Below are 24,885 nucleotides of genomic sequence, written 5' to 3' on the forward strand. Positions count from 1 at the left end.
GCATGAGCCCTAAGCACTGGGAAAGCAGGGAGGCTTTTGAGCCAAGTAGGGAGTGGTGATGCCAGGAGGTTTAGTCCAGCAGTGTCATGTGGGATGGCTTCCAAGAATGGGCCACAGCCACTGGAAGCATGTTAGATCATTGGGGCTATTGTCACAACACTGTCAAAAATGACAGTTTGGGGAATGCAGGAGTAGGCACGGCTGTAGCTAATGTTTTGAAGGATCACTGGGACTTGTCAGTATTGGGCTAAACTTTCAGGGAGTGGGCAGTGAGCTAAGCAAAAATGGCATGACCATGTGCACCAGGTAACCAGAGGCATGGCACTGCCATCATTTGAGAACCAGAGGCAGTGGGAGGCTAAGTGTAGCTTGGCAGGCTGTCTGGGGAGTCTGTTTTCATGCAGCCTGTGAATAAGAATGGATTTTTTACCTTCTTTAAAAAGGGGGTAGGGCTGGGGTGAAGCTCTATGGTGCATGTGTATTTAGCATGCTGGAGGCCCTGGGTTTAATCTCCAACACAAACACACACACACCATGAAAAAAAAGGAAGGAAAGAGAATGTGTGTGGCCCACAGATCCTCAAATATTTGCCATCTCGCTTTTTCCAGAAGTTTGCCACCTGGTTTAAAACACCTAGTTTGGGTGAGCGTGGGACCTCACGGGAGGCAGGTAGGTACAGCAGCAGCAGCAGCACCCTGGGAACAGATGCGCTTCCCCTTTGCAGACTGAGGGAAGGCCAGGGACCCAGGAAGAGGACCTGGAGTGGGGAGGGGGGTGGACAGACAGCTGAGGGAGGAGCAGAGGGAGGCCTGGAAGAAGCCTGCTCACAGGGGCTGAGTTTGGGTCGGGGCAGCAGAAGGGAAGGCTGGGGTTTGGCAGCAAGTGAGTGGACAGTTTCTGAGCGGAGCTGCTCAGCAGGCTGGGGTGGACCCCAGTTGACACATGCTTCTGAGGGCACAGAGTAACCAGCAAGGCTAGATCGTTATTGGCCAAAATAAGGTAAGAAACCCAGCAGCTCTAGTAGTTTGTGGGCATTTTCAAGCTAGGAGAGGTCTGAGCATTTGTGAAGGGTGAGATTAAAGCCACAGGCTGGAAAAAGTGCACCTCCCAGGAGGAATCCAGATCGTAAGCATGTGGCAGGCAATGGGGTGGAGAGCATGGGGGGAGGGGCACTAGGGGCCCCTGGCCCTTGCATCAGCTGACTTCCCTAGGAAGTGGGAGGTGGGGTGTGTGCAGGGAAGAGGATGGGCAGGAGACCGTCTGGAGCAGTTGCTGGGTGTGTGGGCCCAGGCAGGGCACTGGGGTGCCAGTAGGGTGAATAGCAGCCTCAGTGAGCAGCACACTCCAAGCCCAGCATCTTCCTGCAGCAGCTTCTTGAGTCTCATTTCAACAGAGGCAGAGAAGGGGGGACTCGGGCGGATCAGCTTGGGATTGAGATGGACAGCCATTTCACTGGGGTGGGCCCTGGCTGAGAAGTGGCAGGGTGTCTGCTCTCAGAATCCAAGCTGGACATGAAGTTGGGACCCTAGAAGAACTCAAGGGAATGGGTGAGATTGGAAGGTTTGAAAGATCCCGTGTCAAGGGGAAGACAGTCTGCACAGAGCCTCCACTTCCCACATCAGAGCTTCCCAGTGGAGACACAGTCACTGTCCAGAAGCCAGTATTAGATCTGACAGCAGCAAATTAGTAGCTTCTCTTTCTGCTGCCATTGGCTTTGAAATATGATGGTCTGTTTAGTTACCTGGCAGGGGGGTCTTTCAGGCTTGGTGTGATAGGTACCAATGTTTGTCATCCCCTCATTCTAGTTATGCACTGGCGTACCTGGAATTAGTATAGTAAGCCTTCCATATGTGAGGGTTCAACCAACTGCAGATCAAAAATATTTTGGAAGAAAATTGCATCTCTACTGAACACATACAGACTTTTTTTCTTATCATTATTCCCCAAACAACCATTTACGTAGCATTTGCATTGTATTAGCTGTACCTAATCTAGAGATGATTCAAAGTATATGGGAAGATGTGCATAGCTTCTGTGCAAAGGATGTTAGTATCCTTGGGATGGGGGTGGGATGGCGATCCTGAAACCAACCTCCTCAGATACCCTGTTGGCAGGAGGAATCCTGTGACACAAATATTATTGACCTACTATGTGTTGAGCATTATGGAATAAAAAGATAATTGGAAAATCCTATGTGCTTTTAGGTCAGTGGAGAGATTTATAGTGTAAATTTATAACCTAATAAATTGAGGTCACTAGATGAATTTCTCTAAGTATTTTCAGTGATTTTGTGTTCTTTTTCTTCCCCATTGCTAACGTTTCTGTGTGCTCAGAATTCCTGTGTGGAAATCCTAACCCCTGTGGTGGTGGTATTAGGAAGTAGGGTGAATAAGTGGGGTTAGTGCCCTTATAAAATAAGCCCCAGAGAGCTGCCCTGGATGCCTGTGAGGACACTCCTGAGAAGAGGGACTTCACAAGACACCACCTGCTGGTGCCCTGATCTCCAGCATCCCTGCCTCCAGAACTGTGAGAAAGAAATCTTTGTTTATAAGCCACCAGGCAATGGTATTGTTATATCAGCCCCGATGAACTGAGATAATTAACCCATATGGGGGTAGAGACCCTATATTTCGCATGCTCTAGAAACCTCAGCCCTTATTGTGGGTCCAGGCACAGTCTCCACTATAAGATAATTGGCTGTTGTATTTTCTAGGATTGCAGAACATGCAAGCAACCCACATTTTTAGAGAAAACTGATTCCTTTCTACTTGTCAGTAAGATGGGCGGTTGGAAAAGGATAGTGATTTATTTCACAGCCCTCTGCCCCTCTTTCTTTTGAGATTTAATCAGCATGGTTCACAGATGTTCCAGACACTAACTTAGTAACACCAGACACTTTCCAAACCTAATTTCCACTTGAAATTACCCTTTATTCATACTTTGGAATGAACAAGCACTTCAGGATGATGGGCTGACTCGGTGTGTTAGCTGATTTGAATGAACAACCATAAAGGTTCCCCTGTATCTGGGTCTGAGACCCGTAAGCCACTCCTGGTTAAGTAGCACTTTACTGGGCTGGAGTTCATGGAAACTAGCATAGGAGCCGAACTCTGGTTCCCTATGTAAGAGCCACAAAGAAATGAACTGTGAATGGTGGAAACCAGGACTTAAATAGTAGGTAAATTTTCAAGTGGCACGTACCTTTCAGAAGCTGTGACTCACGGACATGTTTGTGTGCTGTTTTAAGTCATTCCTCTTGTTTTAAACTAGTCCCCTAATGACCTCAGATAGACGGCATTTCATTAGCCTAGTTGCTGCATATGCCTTAAACTAGAAAACCAAATATTTGTAAAGGAGGCTGTAATTGAGTCTCATCTTTTCAGTCATCTTGACACATCCCTTCACCCTACCCCAAGTGTGAGTTAATGACACGTTACTGTGTTTCCTTTCCCCCTGACCTTTTGTATCATGGCACCTTGGCAAATAAGTTACATCACAGATATAATGGATTTGGGGCCCTTCTGTGTCCAGAAAGCTGTTGTGAATCTGCAGAAGAGAACAGATTATACAGAGGGCCCATGAGGACAGGTAGAGCCGTGGCTGGGAGACATTGTGTTCCCCTACAGAAAATCTCTCACAATTATAAGGAATTTATATTTGCATAGAAACAACACAGAAAAGTGGCTTTGTTAGCTGTTTTGTTTGAAGTAATTTTTAGGCCGATCTTTCCGTTGAAAATATTTAATTACTGGATTTTTTCCCCCTTTCTCTTTGTGGTTCATGAATTTTGCAGCCACCTCCTTTTTTTGACTAATTGCACTGAGCAGTTGTCTGTTGCTACAGCTTCTGCCAAACAGCTGTTATTGTTGGGTGGTAAAATAAGCAGAAAAAAACAAAACCAGTCACAAAAATTTGTTATATCCTAAAATACAAAATAAATAAGTAAAATAAAATAGAACCCAATTGGCCTGTTATTTTCATTCCGGGGTGTGGTTGTGATTCTTTAAACGTGTACGATCGAGCAGTTTGGGTCCTGAGTACCCTGACGGTGTGAAATGTGAACTTTCTTTCTCTTTCTCTTCGTGGGGCCGCCTAGTCCCGTCACACCCTCTGCGCTCGCTGAGCTTCTCGACCTTCTGGAGAGGAAAGCCATTTCTTCATCCGTCGCTAAACAGGTATGTCCACACTTCAGAAGTTTCTCACTGCTCCACTATCCCAGCAAATGTTTTCTGTGAAATCCAGAGGCTGTTACTAAGTAGATTTCATAGTGAAAATATTAAAGGCTCATCATGTCAGTGGAGGCTGAAAGGTAGAGAGATCTGGATTAGCCTCCATGTACGACACACGCAGTGTGCTCCTCATCTTTGCTCTTTGGGGGAAAGAGTTATTGCTTGGCCTTGCCCTGAATGTCTCCCTCAAATGTTTGTGTACTTAAAAGGCTGGAGCCCTACAGCTCATGGGGGTTGCCAGACCACGGCCTCCCCAGAGCCAAAGGCAGCCTCGGCTCCGCCTCCAGCCCGCCTGGTCTTCTCAGGTCCTCACAGCCTCACAAGTCTTAAGCTGCCTCTGGTCTGCTGCCTGGTAGCCCTCGAGAGTCAGTGCTCAGCAAGGAGGGTGGGGTCCAGCTGCCACACATTTGGTAGATGAAATTTTACACATGGGCCCAGGTGAAAACTCAGAAAAATAGCTTCATGTAAGGTGGTTTTCTGCCTCATCTCCACCTTCACCTATCAGCAGGAGGTGTGTGAGTGATTCCTGGAATTCAGAAAACTACAAATAAGTGCCCAGAAAGATAAAGAACTTCTAGGCAGCTGCCTCATCTCAACTTCAGAGATCGCAGCTGTCAATGCTTCAGCCAAAATCCTAATGTTATTTTAATGGTGCCTTTTGCATTTAATATTTATACGCACTGACAGTAGTGGCAGGTTACAAAGTGAGGCTTTGGGGAAGCGGCTGCTTTGGGCTAATTATGAGGCACCATGGAGCATACAGCAGGCTCTCTGCTGTGCAGCTGGAGACAGGAGCTGATAAAGGCTCTGTTAAGCCACCTCGAGTGAGCCTGTCAACTACAGGGACCCACCATTTAGGAAAGGCTTTTGGTTGCACGGATGTCAGAGGAATACAAATGTTTATGACAATGCTCAGCAGTTGTAGAAAGATCAGATGGCCTGAGGGTAGGAAAAAACTGTGTGTGTGTGTGTGTGTGTGTGTGTGTGTGTTCGTAAGAGCACATGAATTATTGTGTCTGAAATGAAGGAGAAAAATATCTTCCCTTCTCCTTCCTGCCCATCCTGCTCCACAAAAAAGAAAAGAAAACAAAAACCTAGGGCAGTGCCTGAGACGTTCCAGTGGGGAGAAATGGAAAATGCTGGAAGTTGTTGTCAGCTGGGTTCAGATGTAGATAGAGACAGACTTGCATTTTGTCCTCTTCAGAAATGTTTAAAGAAATCTTGGCTGCTTCTGTGGGGCAATCAAACCCAAATAAAAGCCTGTAAGAAAGGTGCTTAGTGTGTGCTACATAAATAAATAAGGGACTCTCCCTTATATGTCATGGCTTTATCTTTTCATTTTCTACTTTTTGTTTTCTGTTTTTAAGGAGCTCATTAAATTTCAGGGGGGAAATAATGTATTTTGATTATAAGGAATTTAAGTAATGCAGAAAATATAAGATTCTCAAATTCCACTGCCATTACCTACCATTAATATTGGTGAACATCCTTCCAGGCACCTCCCCTGCATATAAACAGGGAGGGAGAGAGGGAGGAAGGGAGAGAGGGCAGACAGCTGAAGTTAGATAATGACTTCCAAAAATTAGAGTTGATAGTGTGCTTTAAGTTTTTTTAATCATTAAGCATACAGGTCATAGGTGTTTTTAACTTATGAAGCTTTTATTTTTTCTTAGCACACATTAACTACACATATTAATGGAATCTATGTGCTATTTCCATACTGCACCAGTCATTTGTAACCACACTTCTGGCACCCTGCCCCCAGCACCTTCCCAGTCCCTTGGAAAGCCTTCATCTGTAGGCAGAAGTGGGACGGCTGGGCCACGTGGCAGATCTGTGTTTAGTCTTATGAGGCTTCCAAACTGTTTCCCACATGGCTGTGCTAGTTCACACTCCCATCAGCAGAGGATGAGAGTGCCTTTTGCCCCACATCCTCACCACTATTTGTTGTGTTTTGGTTTTTGTTCGTTTGTTTTGATTTTCTTTCTTTTTTGTTGTTTTTTTATAATAGCCATTCTATCTGGAATAAGGTGGTTTTCATTGTAGTTTTGATTTCTATTTCCTTGATGGCTAATGATACTGAGTATTTTTAAGTATTTTTATTGGCCAATTGTATTTCATCTTTTGAAAAGTGTTGAGATCATTAGCCCATTTTTAAATTGGATTTCTTCTTTTTCTATGAAGTTTTCTGAGTTCTTTACTGATGCTGCATAGTGCCATTTGTCAAATGAATAACTGGCAGATATTTTTTCCTATTCTATAGGTTCCCTCACTCTCTTGCTATTTCTGTGGCTCCACAGAAGCTTTTTAATTTGATGTAACCCTATTGACTTTTTTGCTTTCTTCCTGTGCTTTTAGGATTCTGTGCAGAAAACCACTTTCAGAACCAATTATGACTCCCCTATGTTTTCTTCTAGTAGTTCCATAGTTTCTAGTCTTCCACTTAGATCTTTACCTATTTCAAGTTGATTTGTGTACAAGGTGAGAGCAGGTTCAGGTTTCATGTGAATATCCACTTTTTCCCAGCACCGTTTGTTCAAGAGGCTGTCCTCTCTCCAGGATGTCGGTGGTGCCTTTGGTGAGCTTCAGTGGCTCTGGATGGGTGGGTCTACTGTGGCATCTCTGTTCTGTCACATTGCTCTGTGGGTCTGCTTTTATGCCAATCTCATACTTTCGTTTTGGTTACAGTGGCTCTGGAGTACGTCTTGAAGTCAGGTACTGCGCTTCTTCCACCTTTTTTCTTTTTCCTAAGATGCCTTTGACTACTCAAGGTCTTTTGTGCTTTCATACGATTTCTTCGATTGGTTTTTCTAATTTTTATGGTTTGGATCTTAAATGTCCCCCAGTGGCTTATGTGTTGGTCCCCAGCTGATGACACTCTTGAGAGGTGTTAGAACCTTTAGGAGGTGGGAGTAAGGGGGAGCTAGTGAAAGGGAATCCAGTCAGTGGGGACAAGCCCTTGAAAGGGATATTGGGACCCCCAGCACTTTCCTTTCGCTCTCTTTACTTCCCAGCACCATGAAGTGAGCAGCTCTGCTCCAACACACACTCCTCACCCTGATGTTCTGACTCACCACAGGCCCCCGAAAACACTGGACTGAAACCCTAAAACAGGAGCCAAGATAAATCTTTCTTCCTTTTTTTTCTCCATTATTTTGTCCCAGTAACGAAGCTAACACATTTGTTCTATGAAGAGTGCCAGGTATTTTGATGGGAAGTGCCACGTGGGAATGTGAACATTTTAACAATATTAGTTCTTCCAGTCCATGAACATGGGTCTTTTCATCTTTTAATATCTTCAATTTCTTTCATCACTGTTTTATAATTTCCATTGTAGTAGCCTCTCACTTTTTTTGAGGCTAATTCCATGGTCAACTCTGGGCCAAGGTGAGGCAGAATATCATGGCAGAAGAGTGTGGTGGAGGAAAACAACTCAAGACACGGCACCAGGAAGCAGAGAGAGCTCCATTCACCAGGGAAGAAATATAAACTCCAAAGGCATGCCCCAGTGACCTATTCCTCCAGCCATACCTTACCCGCCTACAGTTGCCATCCAGTTAATCCATAGAACTGAATCAATCCACGATTAGGTTAAACTCCATAAACCATGAACTTTGGGGGAAGCCTCATTGACAAGCCATAGTACTTGGAATATCATTTTGTATCCTTTCACTTTCAGTCTGTATCTTTACTTGTGAGGTTCATGCAGGCAGCACATCGTTGGTCTTGTTTTTCTAAATACCTTCAGCCAGTCTATATCTTTTAATTAGAGAACTCAATCCATTTGCCTTCAAAGTTATTATCGGAACGAACAGACTTGTCTGTCATTTCGTTTGTTTTCCTCTCATTTTAAATATTCTTTTTTTCTTCTCATTGATCTTTGTGGTTTGATGTTTTCCTGTATTGATAATGTTTGATTCTTTTCTATTTCTCTTTTGTGTATCCACTCTTCTAGGGGGACTTTTTCATTTTCCTTTTTTATTCTAGTAGTTATCTTTCACTTCTGGATGTGGGACTCCTGTAAGCATCTTTTGTAAGGTTGGCCTGGTTGTTATGAATTCTCTCAGCTTTTACTTATTTTGGAAGGTCTTCTTCCCCCACCTCTCCCTCATTTCTGAAGGATAGCCTTTCTGGATATAATTGTGTTCTTACAGGATTGGAACACTTCATTTATTCCCTCTTGGCTTCTATGGTTTCTGCTGGGAGATCATGTGTAATGGGGCTGCCCTCAAATATGACTCAACACTTTTCACTTCAGATTTTAAAATTCTTTCTTTGTCCCGCACTTTTTTTTTTAGAATTTTTTTTTTCAATATTTATTTTTTAGTTTTCGGCGGACACAACATCTTTGTTTGTATGTGGTGCTGAGGATCGAACCCGGGCCGCACGCATGCCAGGCGAGCGCGCTACCGCTTGAGCCACATCCCCAGCCCTGTCCTGCACTTTTGATGGTTTGACTATCATATGTTCATGGTCAGGATTTTTTCTGTTCATGAATATTTGGGATTTATTATATGGGACTCAATTTTGTAAGCCTCCTACACCTGATATCCATGTCTTTCTCAAGATCAGGGAGATTTCTACTGTGATTTCATTGATTAGGTTTTGTACTTCCTTAATCTTTATTTCCTTACCTTTGGATATTTCGGTGATGCAGATGTTTATTTAATGGTATCCTAAAGATTTTGAATGTGCTCTTCATTCTTTGTTTTTTTTTTTTCCTTTTTTTCTGAATGTGATATTTCCAAAGCCTGTCTTCCGGGTTCAGATATTCTTTCTTCCACTTGGTCTTGTCTGTAGTTGAGGCTTTTTGACTGGAGTTTTTATTTGACTTATTGAACTCTTCATTTTCAAGATGTGTTTGGTTCTCTTTCCTGAGTTTCTGATTTATGTTCTGTATTGTCTTCCTCATTTCATTTAACTAAATCTGTATTCTCTTACATCTTATTGGCTTTTTAAAAATCTTTCTTTTGAATTTTTTATTAGGCATTTCATCCATTTTGATTTTTTAGGAATATCTCACTAGCAAGTTATGACCTTTTGGAGGTCTCATATTGCCGTTTCTTTCATATATTTTTGTGCTCATCGCTGTGATTTGTGCCTTTGGTGAATCAGATATCTCTACCACTTTTATGGGATGGCCTTCTTGGTTAGCAGCTTCCTCCTAACGCTGTGTCTTTGGTTGTTGCTGTTTTGCAGGGTTGGTTTGGGTGGGCACTGGAATGTGCTTCTGTGGCTGTGGGCACAGGGCTTATCATGTCAGCAGAGAGACCCACACAAAAGGAGGGATACTCCAGAAGTTCAGGCAGGTTTGGCGTGGACAGCAGAGTGTGAGGCATGCTCCCCGTGTGGAACTCCCGCAGTGGGCCGTTGCCCCTGTGGGTTGATGGGTCTTCAGACACTGTTGATGTTGGCTCACCCCATAATAGTGCAGGTCTGAAGCTCTTGCCCTCTGACTGGGCTATAGCATGGGTCCAGGTGCTTCACGGGGAGAAGTCCTGATGGCAGTGGGTGGTCAGACAAGCTGCAGCGATGGGAACTGGGCCAGCGTGGTAGGTGCAGGAGCTGTGATGTTCCTCTCTGCTGCTCCCGAGGGCATGCCTGCCCAGAAGCAGGACCTCAAACTCCCTCTTGCAGTACTCACCTGGGAATAAGCCGTGGGAAGGGCTCTTCTCCCAGCTCTTCCAGCTGTAGGTGCTGCCAGGGAACCAGGGATTAGGCTGTGAGCTCCCACGGACTGGATGACGACCGGGGCTTTTCACCTTCTAGTTCTTCCAGTGGAAATCCCCACTGGAGCAAGCAAGAGTGGGCACAGCTGGCACCAGGAGACTTGCCCTCCAGACCTCCTTGGGGGCTGCACCACTGCAGCTGGACGACAGCTGGAACCACAGAACTCTTTCCCCGCCCTGTTAGTGTCCAGCGCCTGTGCGGGACTGCCTGGCACTGCCTTCAGTTCTGCTCCCAGCGTAATCTGCAGGCTGCGAGCCTTGGTGGGGGGACTTCCCGGGAGCTGGGATTGCTAGCACCCTGCGGGTCCAGCTCTCTGGGACTCCCACTGTCCCCCTGCAGAGGGGAGGTCCTCGCTCCCAGCTGTGGAGCCAGCCCCGCTTGTGCTGAGACGTCTGTTTCTTACTGTGCTGCCGTCCCAGGTCTTCGAGTCGACAAGCTTCTGTTTTCCTCCTACGGGTTTCCAGTGTTCTCCCACAGTACACACAGCCATCTTGAAATCTCATTGGTGTTCGTTTAGTGTGTTCACAGAGCAGCGCCACCATCACACTGTCCTTTCCAGAACATTTCCATCACCCATAAAAGAAAACCTGTGCTCGTCACTGCATTAGCCCTTCCCCCTGAAACTGATCTGGCTCACCAGATGTGCCTGTGCTTGATATTTAATATGAATGGGCTCACAGAATAGGCAGGCTTATGTATCTGGCTCTTCCACTGAACATAAGGTATTCAGAGTTCATCCATGTTGTGGCATGTGTCTATCCTCCATTCCTTTTTATGGCTAAATAATATTCCATTGTACAAATAAGCCTCCTTTTGTCTAAGTATTCTTCAGTTGATGGACATCCAAATTGTTTCTATTTTGGGGCTCTTCTGAATAATGTAATTTTGAACATTCATGTACATATTTTTGTTTGAACATGTTTTCCAAATTCTTGGGTATGTAGAAATGAAATTTCTGGATCATATGGTAATTGGTTCACTTTTTGGAAGAACTGCAAAATCATTTTCCAAAATGGCTGTGCCATCTTACGTTCCCACCTGGGGTGCGGGAGGTTCTGGTTTCTCCACATTCTCACCAGAACTAGTTATGTTATTGTCCATCTTTTTTTATTATAGCCGTCCTGGTGAATGGCAGGTGGTCCCACACTGTATTTGATTGCGTTTCTCTAATGACCTGGAGTATCTTTTTGTGTCGAATTTTATAGTGTTACTTTTTAAAAAAGAAAAGGTGTTGTAATTAATTTTTCAGAATTTAACCAAAGAACCCAAGTGTGTGGGGGGTTTTAGGAACCTGTGAGCCAGAACAAAAGGCCTCTGGTTCTCCCCGTGACTGGTGTTGCCTCTGATGAAACTGGGAGAGGTTCCAGTCGTGACTGGGTGACCAGGGGGTAAGGACGAGTGTTGACTGTGACAAACTCCTGGGGTGACAGATGTGTGGAAAGAATTATCCTGTCCGAGAACATTCTGAATCCCAGAGGACCTCCTGCTCTGTGTTCTAATTTGTTTTTAATCTCTCTGCCTGTCCCTTGCCAGCATCATCGCCAATTATTTCTGTCCCCTATACATGTCAACGCACCCCCCTCCCAGGTGTTCCGACGGGGCTTCTGAGGTTTCCAGCCTCACCTGGCACCCTGGGGCCAGGGCAGCTAGAGGTCACTGCCGTGAAGCTGTCCTATTTTTCAGAAACAGAAATAGAAACCCAGAGATTGTGTGTCGTGTGCGCAGCCTCCTGGTAACCGTACACAGAACCAGCCCGCTCCTCTCACCAGATCTAGGTCTGCGTATTAAAGTGGCAGGTGGCAGTCTAAGGGCAGGGTCAGCTCACCTACGGATAGCATCCCAGGAGGTGCCGCTGCTCGTGACTCCGAGGCCCCAGGTGAGGTCCAGCTCGGGGAGACCGTGCCACGTGTGTGTGTGCGTCTCCTTTTGCACACCTGGAAACAGATGCAGGTGACCCACTGTTTGCAGTTCACGTTTCCAGTGAGACTAGGCGAGACTGGGGTCCACAGAGGTGGAGATCCCATTAACACACTGTACCACGAGCAGCTTCCTCTGTGTACTTGGGGTCTGTGTTAGAAATCACCGAAAGTCTCTTCATGTAGGGAACGTTACATGTCATGCACCAGAGCTGTGTTCACAATGACGGTGCCCTTTTCACTTTGTAATCCAAGTCTTTGCACTTGTCACAGTGCCCTGCCTTCTTAGGGGCGTGGGTTGGTATTTGTGCCTTCCTAGAATGACTTCTCACGGTATCTGTCCTTGATCAGGGAGGGGAGCCCTCCCTGCCTCCCCTTTGGGCTGGCCTTTCCTGCTCCTGACCTTGGGAGCCCAGGACAGTGGGGGCCTTGGCACTTTCCTTTAGGATACTTTTAAAATAGCTTTAGCTGGAGAAGTAATCAGGTGGCAGTTAAGAAAAGTGTGTGAATTCGGACCCCAGGGGTCCAAGGGCTGAGTCCTACCCCATCTGTCAAGCTGGCGTGTGTGTGTGTGTGTGTGTGTGTGTGTGTGTGTGTGTGTGTGTCTGGACACTTCCCAGCTTCATTGCCACATATTTTTTGGTGGCCATTTATTAGCACAGAGGACCAGCATGGCGCTAGCAGATCCTTGCGTGTTTGTCTTGGGCGGGCGGCAGCGGGCCTGAGAGCTGTGCTCCTGGCCAGAAACGGTTGACTTGGCCAGCGCTTCCCAGGGTGGGATTGAACCCGACAGAGGCCCAGGATTCATGCTGCAGCAGGAGGCTCTGCAGCCACAGGAGGCCCAGGGGAGCAGACCTGGCCAAGGCGGGACCAGCCCCCTTGGTGACTCCCTCCCCGCTGGCTCCAGCCAGGGCTGAGGACAGGATTGGACAGTTGGAGCCTGCTGTGTCACCCCGGGGTCTGGGCTGGGGTGGTGCTTCACTAACTTGTGAGGTCAGCGAACTGACGTGTCTAACTGTGGGAGTGAAGTGCACTTTGCCACAGGTTGCCTGTGCTCCTGGAGGCTGCTGACTGGACAGTCCAGAGCGTCGCTGTGAACCCCCACACCTCAGGGAGCTGCCAGCCTCTGCATTTAAAGTCACCTGTCCTCTCCGGGTGCCAAGGCACACACGTGTAACCCCAGCTATTTGGGAGACTGACGCAGGAAGATCGCGAGTTTGAGAACAGCCTGGGCAACTGAGCCCCCATCTCAAAATAAAATTGTTGGAAAAGGCCCGGGGACGTGGCCCGTGGTCGAGGGCTTCCCCAGCATGTAGGAGGCCTGGGTTCATCCCCAGTGCCACAGAATGTAAGCGAACTTGTCCTGCTGGTGTCCTGCTTTTCCATCTCACGCTGTAGGTCAGAAGTGGTCCCCAAGACGTCACCACTGTGCTGGTTTTTGTGGCCTCAGCAAATCCAGTCAGCACCTGAGCTCCCAGGTCTGGGCAGCACTAGGTCCAGACAAGGTTCGGCTCTCTAAGGGACTGCTTCGGGGTCTCCAGGGCCAGGGTGGTGTACGCAGGGGCAGACCCGGGAGTGCCCCACGGACTCCAGCCCTGGCGTGAGGAGCAGTCGCCTTGCCTACTGGGCGTCTCCTCCCACCAGGGGAGGCTGCCATCTTGCAGGTGGTGCTGTGTGGCCAGGGTCTGAGGTCCCCGTCTCTCCTCTGAGTGTTGGACATCCAGGAGCAGGTTTTCCTGGAGCAACCAGGGCTGGGTGTCGGTGGCCAGCTCTACGTATAAGGGTCGAATGTGGCAGCGGGGACCTCTGGGGACTGTGACGTGTGTTTTCAGTCATTTTCCATTTGCTGTCTCGGCATGGGGCTCTTACCTGCCCCCTCCTAAAGTCCCGGCTCCCGAGGGTCGAGTCTGTGGACTTCACTGCAGCTGCTCCTGCAGCCCACGCACGGCCCCGTCCTCCCCTGCACGTCACTAATTCACTGGACACAGGCAGATCCATCACTGACCCTCTGACTGTGGTCAGCAGGAGTCCTGTGTCTCCACGGCCCTCCTGTGGGAGAGGAGGACATGCCACCTCCCCTGGCACAGTGGGCGCCTGGCTGACCCCAGAGTCCTCTCGTCCCCTCACCAACAGAGTGCTTCTGCCTGGGGAGAACTCTGGGCAGTTACTCATCCAGAGTGGTAGCCAGCCTGCTCCCGGCCAGGGGGCTGGGGAGGGCCCTTCCCATCCAGGCCCACGCAGCTGGGCGTTAACTGAACCCACCTCTCCCTGCCCTGGCTCCACGGGTCACCACAGTGGCAAGTGGAGGCGGAGAAGGCTGAGCCTGGCTTCCGACTGTCCTCCACCGCAGGTGTTCCAGGAGCTGTGGAGGGGCCAGGGGAAGACGGCCGCGCAGATCGTGTCCGAGCAGAAGCTTGAACTGCTGCAGGATCCAGCGGCCCTGGAACAGCTGTGCCTCGCCACCATGGAGGAGCATCCTCAAGTGGTGACAGTCGTAGGGGAGCGGGGGAGAGGGTGTTCGCACGGGGCTGGAGTGGGGGCTGCCCTGCTGGCAGCTGGGTCAAGGCCAGACACCTTCCCGCGGCTTCCTGCTGCAGCCCAGAGGCGGCTCCTCCTGAGGGTGGCCCCTTGCATCAGTAAGTCCCTCACTGTTTGTGTCAGCCCTTTAGTTAAGGTCAGAAGAGATGAAATGAGGTGAGTGTTGGCACAACACAACCTCCCTTTCCTGTAAGAAAACTCCACCATGGCGCTGACTGTAGGCGGAGTTGTGTTTTGAAGGAGTATCAAGCTCTCCAAGTTCAGCCTCCAGGTTGAACGTGGGTGACACGTGCTGCTCTCCCCCACGGCCGTGTGCCCAGCTCTGGTTCCCAAGGAGGCCCTCTCAGGGATTAGCCAGCAGGCAGGGCTGCAGGAGGGAAGAGCTAGGGAAACACTTTGGCTTTGTGCCTTTAAGAAGTAGGAAGAAAAGCAGAAGAGAAAATTATGTGAAAATTACGGAGAACATCCTTTGACAGGAGCGTGGCTGGAAACCAAGCCATTTTGTGCAAGAACGCAGCCCCCGCCCAGCTCGCGACAGCTAGAGAGAGCTTCCAGTGGGGGAAAAATTGCTAGCATCTCTTTCAGAATAATACCCACCCTGCCGTCAGCTTGCCGGGGACACTAACAGCTCTGTAAAGAGCTCTTGATAAGGAAAATGAGCCTGCACCAGGTCCCGCAATCTCCATCTTCCTGCCTTCTCTGCAGTGACTGATAAGGACACACTTAGTTTCAGACTCGTCCTGCGGCACTTGAGTGCAGACGCGCACACTTGCTGTTGCTGGATGGACGCTGCAGAGCGGGAGGTCAGAGTGGGTGGCCCTGGCTATTTGATAGGAATTTAGCACCTCCTGCCTCCATTCCCACCCCCCACCAGTCCCCAGCGTATGCCCCTCACTCAAATGCTTGGCAGGAGTTGCCACTTTTTAGATTAGTTTTTTGTTAAGAGAATCTTGTTGGCAGGAAGTGGAGAAGGAGAGTCTCAAGTCCCAGCAACTGGCGACTGTCACTGCCCTCACCCTGGACTCGGTGATCCATCGCAGACCCCATCCTTTTCTCATTGTGGTGACCTAGAGGAGTGTCCTGGTTCCTGTGGGCCAGCTTCTCGGGCTCTCAGAGGTCACTCATGACCCATCACATCCTTTTCACGTGCACTGTCAGAGGAAGGCACAGAGCCTAGAACCCCTCACGAGGGTTCCACTCCTTCCTCATGTCATAGGGAGGGGACAGAGAAACTGTGTTTAACTTGCAGCTGACTTAAGCATCGACTGAGGGTTCTTAGGTGTGACTCATTGTCTCCTCTTTTCTGTTTTTAAAGGTGATGGACGTGAAGAAGGGAAACCCCAGGGCGATCAATAAACTGATCGGCTTGGTCCGGAAAGCCACGCTAAGCCGAGCAGACCCAGCCCTGATAAAGGACATCCTGGAGAAGAGGCTGTGGTCCTGAGGTGTGTTGGGGTCCCTCTGCCCGAGGAGGACAGCGTGGCCGGACAGCCTGTGCAAGCTGAGGTCCACGTGTGGTAGGAGCTGGCATCTCAGTCCCTGGCTGGGCCACGCCTTGGAGATGGCAGGCTTGGAGTCACACGCCTGGTGCCTTCGGCAGAGCAGTAGCCACGGCCACACCCACTGCCCCCAGGCCCCAGCAGCGCGAGGGGCTGCAGCCTCGTGTGGCAATAACACGCTCTGCTGGGCGGGGAGTGCAGCAGAATAAAAGGCAGCTGCTGCGCCAGGCCCTCCTCCCCGAACCTCACCTCGCTGTCCCTCAACAGCTGTCCTCGAGCCCAGCATTGCAGAGGCCAGGGATTAATAGTGTCCAAGAGAGACTGCAATCTGGATGCCGTGTATTTAGACCTAAAAACAGGTTAATGAAGACGAAAACAACAAACAAGTCAGTGCCGTGGAATACGTTTGATTAGGGAAGTCGCGAGACAGGAGGAAGGACATAGCAATCCCATGTTCACTGAGCAAAGTGACATTGCACATTCACCTCCCTGGGGATCCCCACGGCAAAGGTCTGAGAATCAAATAAAGAAAAAAACAGAAGTTTTCAAATAAATTTAATGAATAAAATATATATTGAAATATCAGATAAAAATTAACTTACACTTCAAAGATGTGTAGTTGACAACCGTCCCCCCAACCTCTGACCAAAAAAGAGAAAAGCTGTAACATTGATTTGTTTTGCTTGGAAAGAATAAGATTATAAACTAATAAATCAAAATCTTGACCTTTAACAGTAATTGAGGTGTAGCTGATAGTCCAGTGAGGAAGGCTGTGTGCGCACCCCCACCCCCCATTGCTTGAGACAGGAAGGCTGTTCTGTTGCCTGGACGCCCCTGTGATCCTTAAATGCCTGGTACCTTGGATCCATGCTTCCTAAAAGGCCAGTCTTGCAAATGCTGTTTGGAAAGTACTTGAATGTGACATGAGCACAGGGACAAAACCTTTGGAGGCCCTGATTTTAAAATGAATTCCTTGTCCTACTAAGAACCAAAAGTTACTGGGGGAATGTCACTCCAGGGGCTGCTGGGGAAGGGCAGAAAGGTTAGGACCCCCCCCCCCCCCCGCCCCGCCCCACGCATCGCCACCTGAGCCACGACAGTTCCCGGCCTGCGGACAGGGCTTGGGACTGACGGAGCAGTGAGCAATGCCCTGCCCAGCCAGAAAGGCAAAGGGAGGACACCAGTTGTGTGCTTTTAGACACGTGAAAAGGAGGTAACGTTTTTTTAAAAATATATATTTTTTAAAAAATTAGTGACTTAGAATACGTACCTCCCCAGAAGCATCTACCCACACTCTGTTGCAATACTGAAGTAATTCTCCCCAACCTCTCACTCCGCGGGTCACCAATTCCACACAGGCATGGCTGCTCTGGGGTCTTCACCCGGCAAGACCTTTATTTTATAAGAACTAGTGATGCTCATTTTATTTCATAAGCTGCATTTTTACCAAAAAGTTCTGACATCTTGGTGACCAAACCTTACAGAAAGCACTGAAGGATCTTTCCAGACCACTTCAAATCATGGGCTTATTTAAATAGGGGCACTGCCAAGTCAGGACACCAAAACTATGACATCAAAGGAAAACTGCCTGTGGACAGGTGACTCCAGGGGAAAGAGCCACAGTTAGGACGTGGGACTTCACAAGGCTAATTTCCATCCAGCTCTGACAATGGACTGTCAGCTTTTGAAAACCAGACTTGGTTGACATCAGCGGTTGGGGGTGGGGGTGGAATCAAAGCACAGCTCTGATTGGAACCCAAGCTACTCGAAAGAGGTGTTTACATAACACCCTAAGAAACGCACTCAGTGCGGCTCCGCTCCTACGCGGGCCTCAGTGAGATGCAATTTTACATTCTTGCCTGAGTGTGAATTTAGACTGGTTCTGTCTGTACCATTTAGGGGAAATCTCATTAAAATGTATGAGCTAGCATGGTAGCTGAAGCCATTGCCATCTGTCACTGGAATCCACACACCTGTAGGTGGGGTGTCTAATGCTGAGGCTCTGACTGGGAGGAGAATGTGCTGGAGAACTGGCTCTACAATACCCAGAACAGCCTGAACCAGGTCTGCCTGGTCAGGCCCCAACCATGTGCCTCCTGGTCCTGGTGGGAAGGGGCATGTTAGCCCGGCACTCAGCACGCGACCTAGCACAGGAGTGTTCAGTAAAAGTTCATCTAACTTAGGAAACTTTGTCAGGCCCCTTTGTAAAAGAGGCCACCAACACCTAGGATTTTCAATTCTGGGTCTAGAAAGCAGTTTTTTGAATCCATCTGAGCTCATGTGTCCAAACTGACTTCTGTTCCTCCCAGAGTGTAAATGGAAAAAATCGAGATTGTTACACCTAGGTAAGGACGTTTTAGCCGAACCCCCTCCATCCACTTTTTTTTTTTTTTTTTGTCTTTTAAGTAGTTATTGCTAATCTGGAAGAAAGCCATGAAATTTCTGAGAATGAATACCTTCCTCTTCAGCAGCAGGTTAGTTAACTCAATACATACCATGGCCATGACCCACAACAAATGTCTTTTTTTCATTTCGACTGAATTCAGCTGCATCATTTCAAGGACTCCACACAGTGGCTACCAGGGAGAAAAAATGCCCACTGTATGTGGAAGGCATCAACGGCAGCACAGCACGGGGGTGGCTGCTGGGCTGCTGGGCTGCTCCTGCAGGTTTTAGGGAATGCATTTGTGGATTCAGCAGAGCTGACCATGGATTGGGAGGGTCAGTGGGTTGGGAGGCATCTGAATGAAACTATCTCCTTTAGTCGGACGGCTGGGCAAAATTTTAAGGAAGACCACTGACACCATAGTCCCTCCTTAAAAACACCTGCAGGACAAGAGTCCTAGTTACAGGAGGGCCTTACTTATTCCAATAAAATATCAGCTGCATACACTCACACAACCTCCGCTCCATGAAATTTAAAATCTGGCCTAAGAGCTCCCATCACCTCTGTCAGGTTCTGAAGTGATACAGTAAATCTGAGCTCCCCCAAAGATGCCTAAAATGCATACTGAACTCATCTGATGGAGTCTTGGTGCTGGTCTTGTGACTGGTGTGGGCGACGGTTAGGTTTACCACATCTCGTAAGGCAAGAACGCAACTCACAGCGACCCCTAGGCTAGGGAAGGTCAGCCTGTCTAAAGTTATCAGTCGGAGGGTTCTGAGAGCAAAGGCTAAAGATCTGAAGGCTTCCCTCCACCTTGTCCTGGTTTTTCTTTTCCCTAAGGAACCTCTCTGAAAATCTCGTGCTAAAACCCTGTTTATCCAGTTAATGAGCTGCCAGGATTATCTGTGCTCCAAAACAAGTAGTGACCTAATAAATGCCTGAACGTAGAGAGGATTTACTGAAGCAAAACTATCTCAAAAACCATTCTTTGTCTTACAAGAGCTTTTTCTGAAGCATTAGGTTTATGATGGTCATTCAAAAAGAATAATAATAAAGAATGTCAACTCCATTCTCTTAAAATGTCCCTTACTGATTTGACTTAAGGGTGAAGCCTAAACAGGTTGGACATATTGTTTAAGCTGTTATTTGATGGGGAATTAGCACGTGTGATTTACAGGCTGAAGGCTGAAGCAAGAGACCAGGGTGGCTTCTTAATGACTCAAAGCTGGTGTGACTTAAGGTACCAGAGCACCACTGCTTCAGGGAAAGATAGGACCTCAGAGCTGGCTGAGGTTCACAGCAACCCATATGTCACACTGGCCTGGGCCAGTGACTCTGAGTAGCACGTGCAGTAATAGCTGTCCTGCAGTAAAGTGTTTCATAAAAGTGGCAGGCATGACAGCCACTGCAGTAAATAGAGGGCTGGTAATTAGCAATCAAATTGAACTGCCCCTAGAAGAGAACCGGAGCATAGACAGAGATTTAACAGCACACGGTGAGGGGTCCTACCCGTCCTGGGGCAGTGCTTCCCCACTGAAGGCAACCTAGACAGACTGACCCAGAATGGGCAGTCCATGCGCAGCCTTAAGCTTCCAACAGATCAGGAAATATCCCGCATGACTACTGCAGCCACGGGGATTCAGACATCAACGACAGCTTCCAACCACTGGCTGCCCAAATTACATGGGAAACCCAAATAGCCACGTATCTTGTTTCTAGATTGTCTTCACAAGAGGACACTTTCCCGACACCCCAGCCCAGATGCCTTAAAGAAAATCATCTACATCTGACCTAAACAGAAGCCACCTCTGAGGCCTGTGAAAGTACACAATGTGTCCTCCTAACAGTGACACAATTCCAGCCTCAGCCAGTTAAGGTATCTTCCAACACAATGATGAACAAAATGGGTCTAATTTCACCATGCCTCTAAGTGCTGGGGAAGGACGCATCTAGTGACACAGAAAGTCACAGCTCTAGTGAACTCCAGCACCTCCACTTCATGGCCGGGAAACTGTAACTGACCCCCATGAAGATGGGTTTTAGCCTAAACATAAGCTGGAATTTGTTGAAAATTTTACATTTACCTGGTCATATTCAAAAATCAATTTTAAATATCCCGGTGGTCTCACATAATTTGAATCATAAACTCACTCGGTTGAGAACTTTAAATCAGACCCTGAATTATGAATTAAGGCTAGTGTCGTGCTGTTCCAGGAATCCCTGACTTGCCGTCCCTGCCCAGGCATCGGGCTAGACACAGTGACGCCAGGCCAGGCTGCACCAAAGAGCTGTGCCCTCTCTCCAACAAGCAATGATGTGGGGCTTGTCGCAGGAAAGGACCCATGCCCCTGGGCCACATTTTAAAATCTATCTAAAATTTCCCAAAACTCATTACCAAAAAGAAATAGTATTTTAAGGACCTCACCTGTTTAATTAATTTAGAACTGAAATATTCTACTCCGCTGCTTTTTTTCCCACCAAGAAGCTCCTCCCCTCACCTGCCTGCTCTCTGCTGCCTTCCTAGAACAAGGTTCACATCTCAACATCTTTCAGGACTTGCTCTTTGTTCGTGGCTCAGGCCTCTGTCGTTTTTCTTCCCACCAGACTACACCATTCCCCGAATAGCCTATTCCTGGCTATGTCCCTCAGCCACATGGGTTTTCTGATGCTCTATGTCCCAGTCAGTTTTTTTACTTAATTTTATAAAACCCTGAACACAACCATCTGAAGAATTGCAGCAGATTCACATCCCAGTTTCCAACTGCAAACAGGGAAGGGGGGGCGGCGGCATCTCATCATGTAAGTTTGTTTCCATGAGAAGTTTAATTTTCCTGCCCCTCACCCTAGGCTCCAGTCATCTCTGTCCTCCTTTAAAGTTAAGTCTGTACATACTGGAAAAATTTTGAAAAGGCACAAAGTCACTCTCTTTCCCAGTGGGCACCTTCCATGGAGGTGGCTGTGGCATTCTATAATGAAATACAGACTCGAGTCAATGCCACCAGCAGAGAGGAGTATCAAACCCAAAAGCCAAGAATACCATTTCCAGATGTAGCTTCAGCAGTATGTGACCTGCAGAGTCCAATAATCGGATAAATACTCATGCAAAACAAAGTTCAAGGGTAATAAGTTACAGCTTAAATTCCATCTTTAACTGGTCCTCCTTCTCCACCTTCATTCCTGATGAAGACTTTTGGGCTGTACAAAACACAACTTGGCGTCAGGAGCCAGAGAACCATCGTTCAAAGCAGCAAACGTGAAGTCAGGATGTGCCCTGAACAGCTAACTTTGTATTTTGCTTAGACTATGAAACACTCCCAGCCCGGAGCCTACCAGCTCTCCCAGCCCAGGCCAGATGGCCTCGTGTCTTCTTCCCTGGGCCACCTCGCCATGTCTCTCAATTCAGAGCTGCTTCAGGATCCCTGTAACACAAAAGGGTGCTCTCTGCTCTGCCGTGACTCTCTCCTCCATTTTCCTTCTATGTAAGGGGCCAGATTAAGACAAATTGGTGCTCTGGAGGCACAACCCCTGGCCCATGGATGCCTGCAGGGCTCTGCTGATACCCCCTGAGGGAACAAAGGGAGTCAGGACTTTCAAGTTCCCTCCAAACAGGCAGAGAGGCTCATCCTTATTTGCGTCTCTCCTGTAGAACTGGGCCCAAAGCAGAGGGGAGTGGGTTTTAACATCTGTAAATATCAGCTGTGTATTGTCACATTTTTAGCCCACAATTACTGTGCATCTCCCTCTTGGTGGTGGCTCAGGGTGGCCGTGGCCCTGAGGAAAATCATGCCTCTTGCAGTAGGGCGAGAAGCAGAAAGAAACTCTAGTGCAGCACAGGGGGCCAATCACGAAGCCCCTTACTCACAAGCCAGAATTTCTGTGCAGAGTCCCAGGCAGATGCTTGGCTTTGCGGCCTCCCTGTGACCTGTGTGCATTTACATCCCAGCTCCCAAAGCAGGCTGCTCGGGGCCCATTTACATCCATAAAGTGCAATGCGTTGACAAAAGCAAACAATTCAAAATAATGACCAGCATCTTTATGGTTCTATTAAGCTTACCCTTATTTTTTGCTTCCCCAACTCCGAACTCCAACCGCCCCTAAAAAAAATCCCACTATGGAAGAGCTTCACAAGTTAACATTTGTTTTCATAAAACAATGACAGCTGTCTTCCTGTGTAAGGCATGAGATGCATTTCTTCATCTGCTCCAACTCCTAGAAACTAAGGTCATCGTTTGCATAGGTAGACTTCATTCTGTGCAAATCTTACTAAAGTAAGGCTATCGTCCGTGTTCAGGTGGTGTGATCATGACGATCAACAAAAGCAACAAGAAATAATTCCCTGCATTCCAAATTCTCCCCACCTACACGTGACTTCCCAGGCAGACAGCTGAGATGGGTTTTCCTGCACCATAAGGCAACATATGTTGAGAGGACACAAGTCCTGGAAGCAAAATGCAAATGGACATATGACGTGCCGTGTGACGGAGGTGAGAGGAGCTCCGTCTTTATTCTCCGTCTTTATTCCCTTTTATAAAACGGAAGCCAAACACTGGCAGCAGGAGCATCCATGGGTCGCAACTGCGCCTTCTTCACGTGCTGCCCCAGGGCCGGCCCTCTGCCATGGGGCACCTCTGGGGATCACAGAACCCCAATATTTGCTTTGCTCCATCTGAGCTGCACATGGTATGACTCCAAGGGATGGGAAATGACAACCCCAAGTGGGAGGAAAAACTGAGCAAAGAAAACCCGCCAAGGGAGCCATCAGCTCATGAGACTCACATTCCATAGGTGAGGGGGGGAGACCCGGACAGGGAGGAGGTCAGAAGACCCCTCCCTGCAAATCAAGTATCGTCAGGAAATATCAAAGTAGAAGTTTCTGGTAAGCAGCTTTGCATTGAACATTCAGTCTAGACAGTCTAACCTTATAAAACAAGAATCTCTATTAAAATAACAATTTTTTTAAAAAGCTAACAACATGAGTCCTCGAAGTCACCCAGGATCTTGTAGCACAGAATGGAGTGTTCCTGGGCCAGGGCGGCGAGCTCCTTCAGGAACTCGGGGAAGAGGGCGGCGGCCAGCATGGTGTTCCTCACAGGCAGGGGCAGGTTTGGGGGTGCCCCCACCACCTTGGCTCTGTTGGTCAGGAAGGGCTGAAGCACTCTTGGGGGACCATCCAAAAAGTTCTTGCCACTTCCTGTCCTGGCAGCCTCCTGAATGGGGTCTGTAAACAGAAAGAAAACTGTCATGGGACGGTGTGTGTCCCTCCCCCTGCCCTCTTCAGTGCGTTTGCAGGGTAGGCGAAGGGGGGTTGTCAAGAGTGCAGTTCCTCCAAAGTCCCAAAGACACAGCACTCCTGGCACACACATCTGCCCAGCAGACAATGTCCAGCACAGAGCTCAGGATAGGAGATTTTATCCAAAATCCTAAATGAGGATCTAGTGCAGAAATTGTGGCAAGAACATAGGTTGGGGGTCTGGGGTCGTGGCTCAGTGGTAGAGCACTTGCCTAGCATGTATGAGGCGCTGGCTTCAATTCTCAATTAATTAATTAATTCTCAATTAATTAATAAAAAGTATTATGTTCATCTATAACTAAAAAAAATTTTTTAATTAAAATTTAAAAAAAATAGGTTGGTCAAGATACCTCCCAGGAAGAGCAGTGGCCCACAGCTCTAGCCCCAGCTGAGGGAGGGTGGCTGAAGAGGGATAACTGGTCAAGCCCCGGAGTTCAGGGCCAGCCTGGGCAACACAGCCAGACCCTGTCTCAAAAAGAATACGAGACAGGAAGCTGCCTGCTGCCAGGGTGCGGGGCGGGGCCAGGGAAACAGGCCTCTCCTGCCTGCTGATGGCATCAGTCGGGATCAGGACTGGCTTGCCAGGGTGTCTCTTAGGACACCCAGTGGCTCACTGCTCTCCCAAGCTTCCAGTTGAACTGACTGTCCACCTTCACTGGGTGAAGTGCTGGTCACAGGATGCAGGGCCAGCACTCGAGCTCGGTGCTCTCTGCATCTACTGCTCGGCCTCAAGGGTTTCCCAGTGAACCAGCCTCCTCCTGGCCTAGTTCTCCAGCCTTCAGTAAGAGGAGAGGGGAAGATGCCTTCTGATCACCAGAATAATGGGGAGAACGTTGGGATGCTGCAAAGAGCAGCCCAGGAACTCCTGCAGCCACCGGGATCTGGGGCGACGCGCAGCTCGGCGGAAGCTGACATTTAAGTAGGGTTTCCAGGGGGTTCTTCTGAGTTTCAGTAAGGCGGGTCTTCATGATATGAGCCCAAGTTCCATCATATGCAAGTGATTTGCATTTTCATACCAACTCAGTTTTACTAATTAAAATGGTTCACTTCCCTGACTATTTAATTCCTGAACATCTCCAGCCCTCGTATATTTGTAGGAATTATTTATGCCACCTTCTGCCCCCTATCCAAACGGTCTCATTACTCCTTTTAAATCATTATATTCAAGCTCTTCATTATTTTGGCTGCTTTTTAGAATTCAGCTCCATTTTTCAACACTCTTCTCAGAGTGTTGCTTAACTGCAGTACTAAAAATTCTTGACATTTATAGTACTTTCCACATTGCGCTCCTATAGTC

At 48.1% G+C, this 24,885-nt stretch overlaps 2 protein-coding genes across 6 annotated transcripts in view; one reads left to right on the forward strand and one right to left on the reverse strand.

The window, feature by feature from the left end:
• Window positions 1-16,644, forward strand: part of Gatb (glutamyl-tRNA amidotransferase subunit B) — a 79,845-nt gene extending 63,201 nt beyond the window's left edge. The window contains exons 11-13 of the mRNA XM_076865276.2: window positions 4,097-4,175; window positions 14,226-14,360; window positions 15,729-16,644. Coding sequence (XP_076721391.2) covers window positions 4,097-4,175; window positions 14,226-14,360; window positions 15,729-15,857 — 343 coding nt within the window. The 3' untranslated portion in view covers window positions 15,858-16,644. The remainder of the gene's footprint in view (window positions 1-4,096; window positions 4,176-14,225; window positions 14,361-15,728) is intronic.
• Fhip1a (FHF complex subunit HOOK interacting protein 1A) overlaps window positions 16,451-24,885 on the reverse strand; it is a 241,577-nt gene continuing 233,142 nt past the window's right edge. For all 5 annotated transcript variants that reach the window (XM_076865272.2, XM_076865274.2, XM_076865273.2 and 2 more), the window contains one exon: window positions 16,451-23,516. In XM_076865272.2, the coding sequence (XP_076721387.2) occupies window positions 23,263-23,516 (254 nt within the window). In that variant the 3' untranslated portion in view covers window positions 16,451-23,262. The remainder of the gene's footprint in view (window positions 23,517-24,885) is intronic.

This window comes from Callospermophilus lateralis, chromosome 8, assembly GCF_048772815.1.
Source record: "Callospermophilus lateralis isolate mCalLat2 chromosome 8, mCalLat2.hap1, whole genome shotgun sequence".
In the NCBI taxonomy this organism is placed as follows: domain Eukaryota; kingdom Metazoa; phylum Chordata; class Mammalia; order Rodentia; family Sciuridae; genus Callospermophilus; species Callospermophilus lateralis.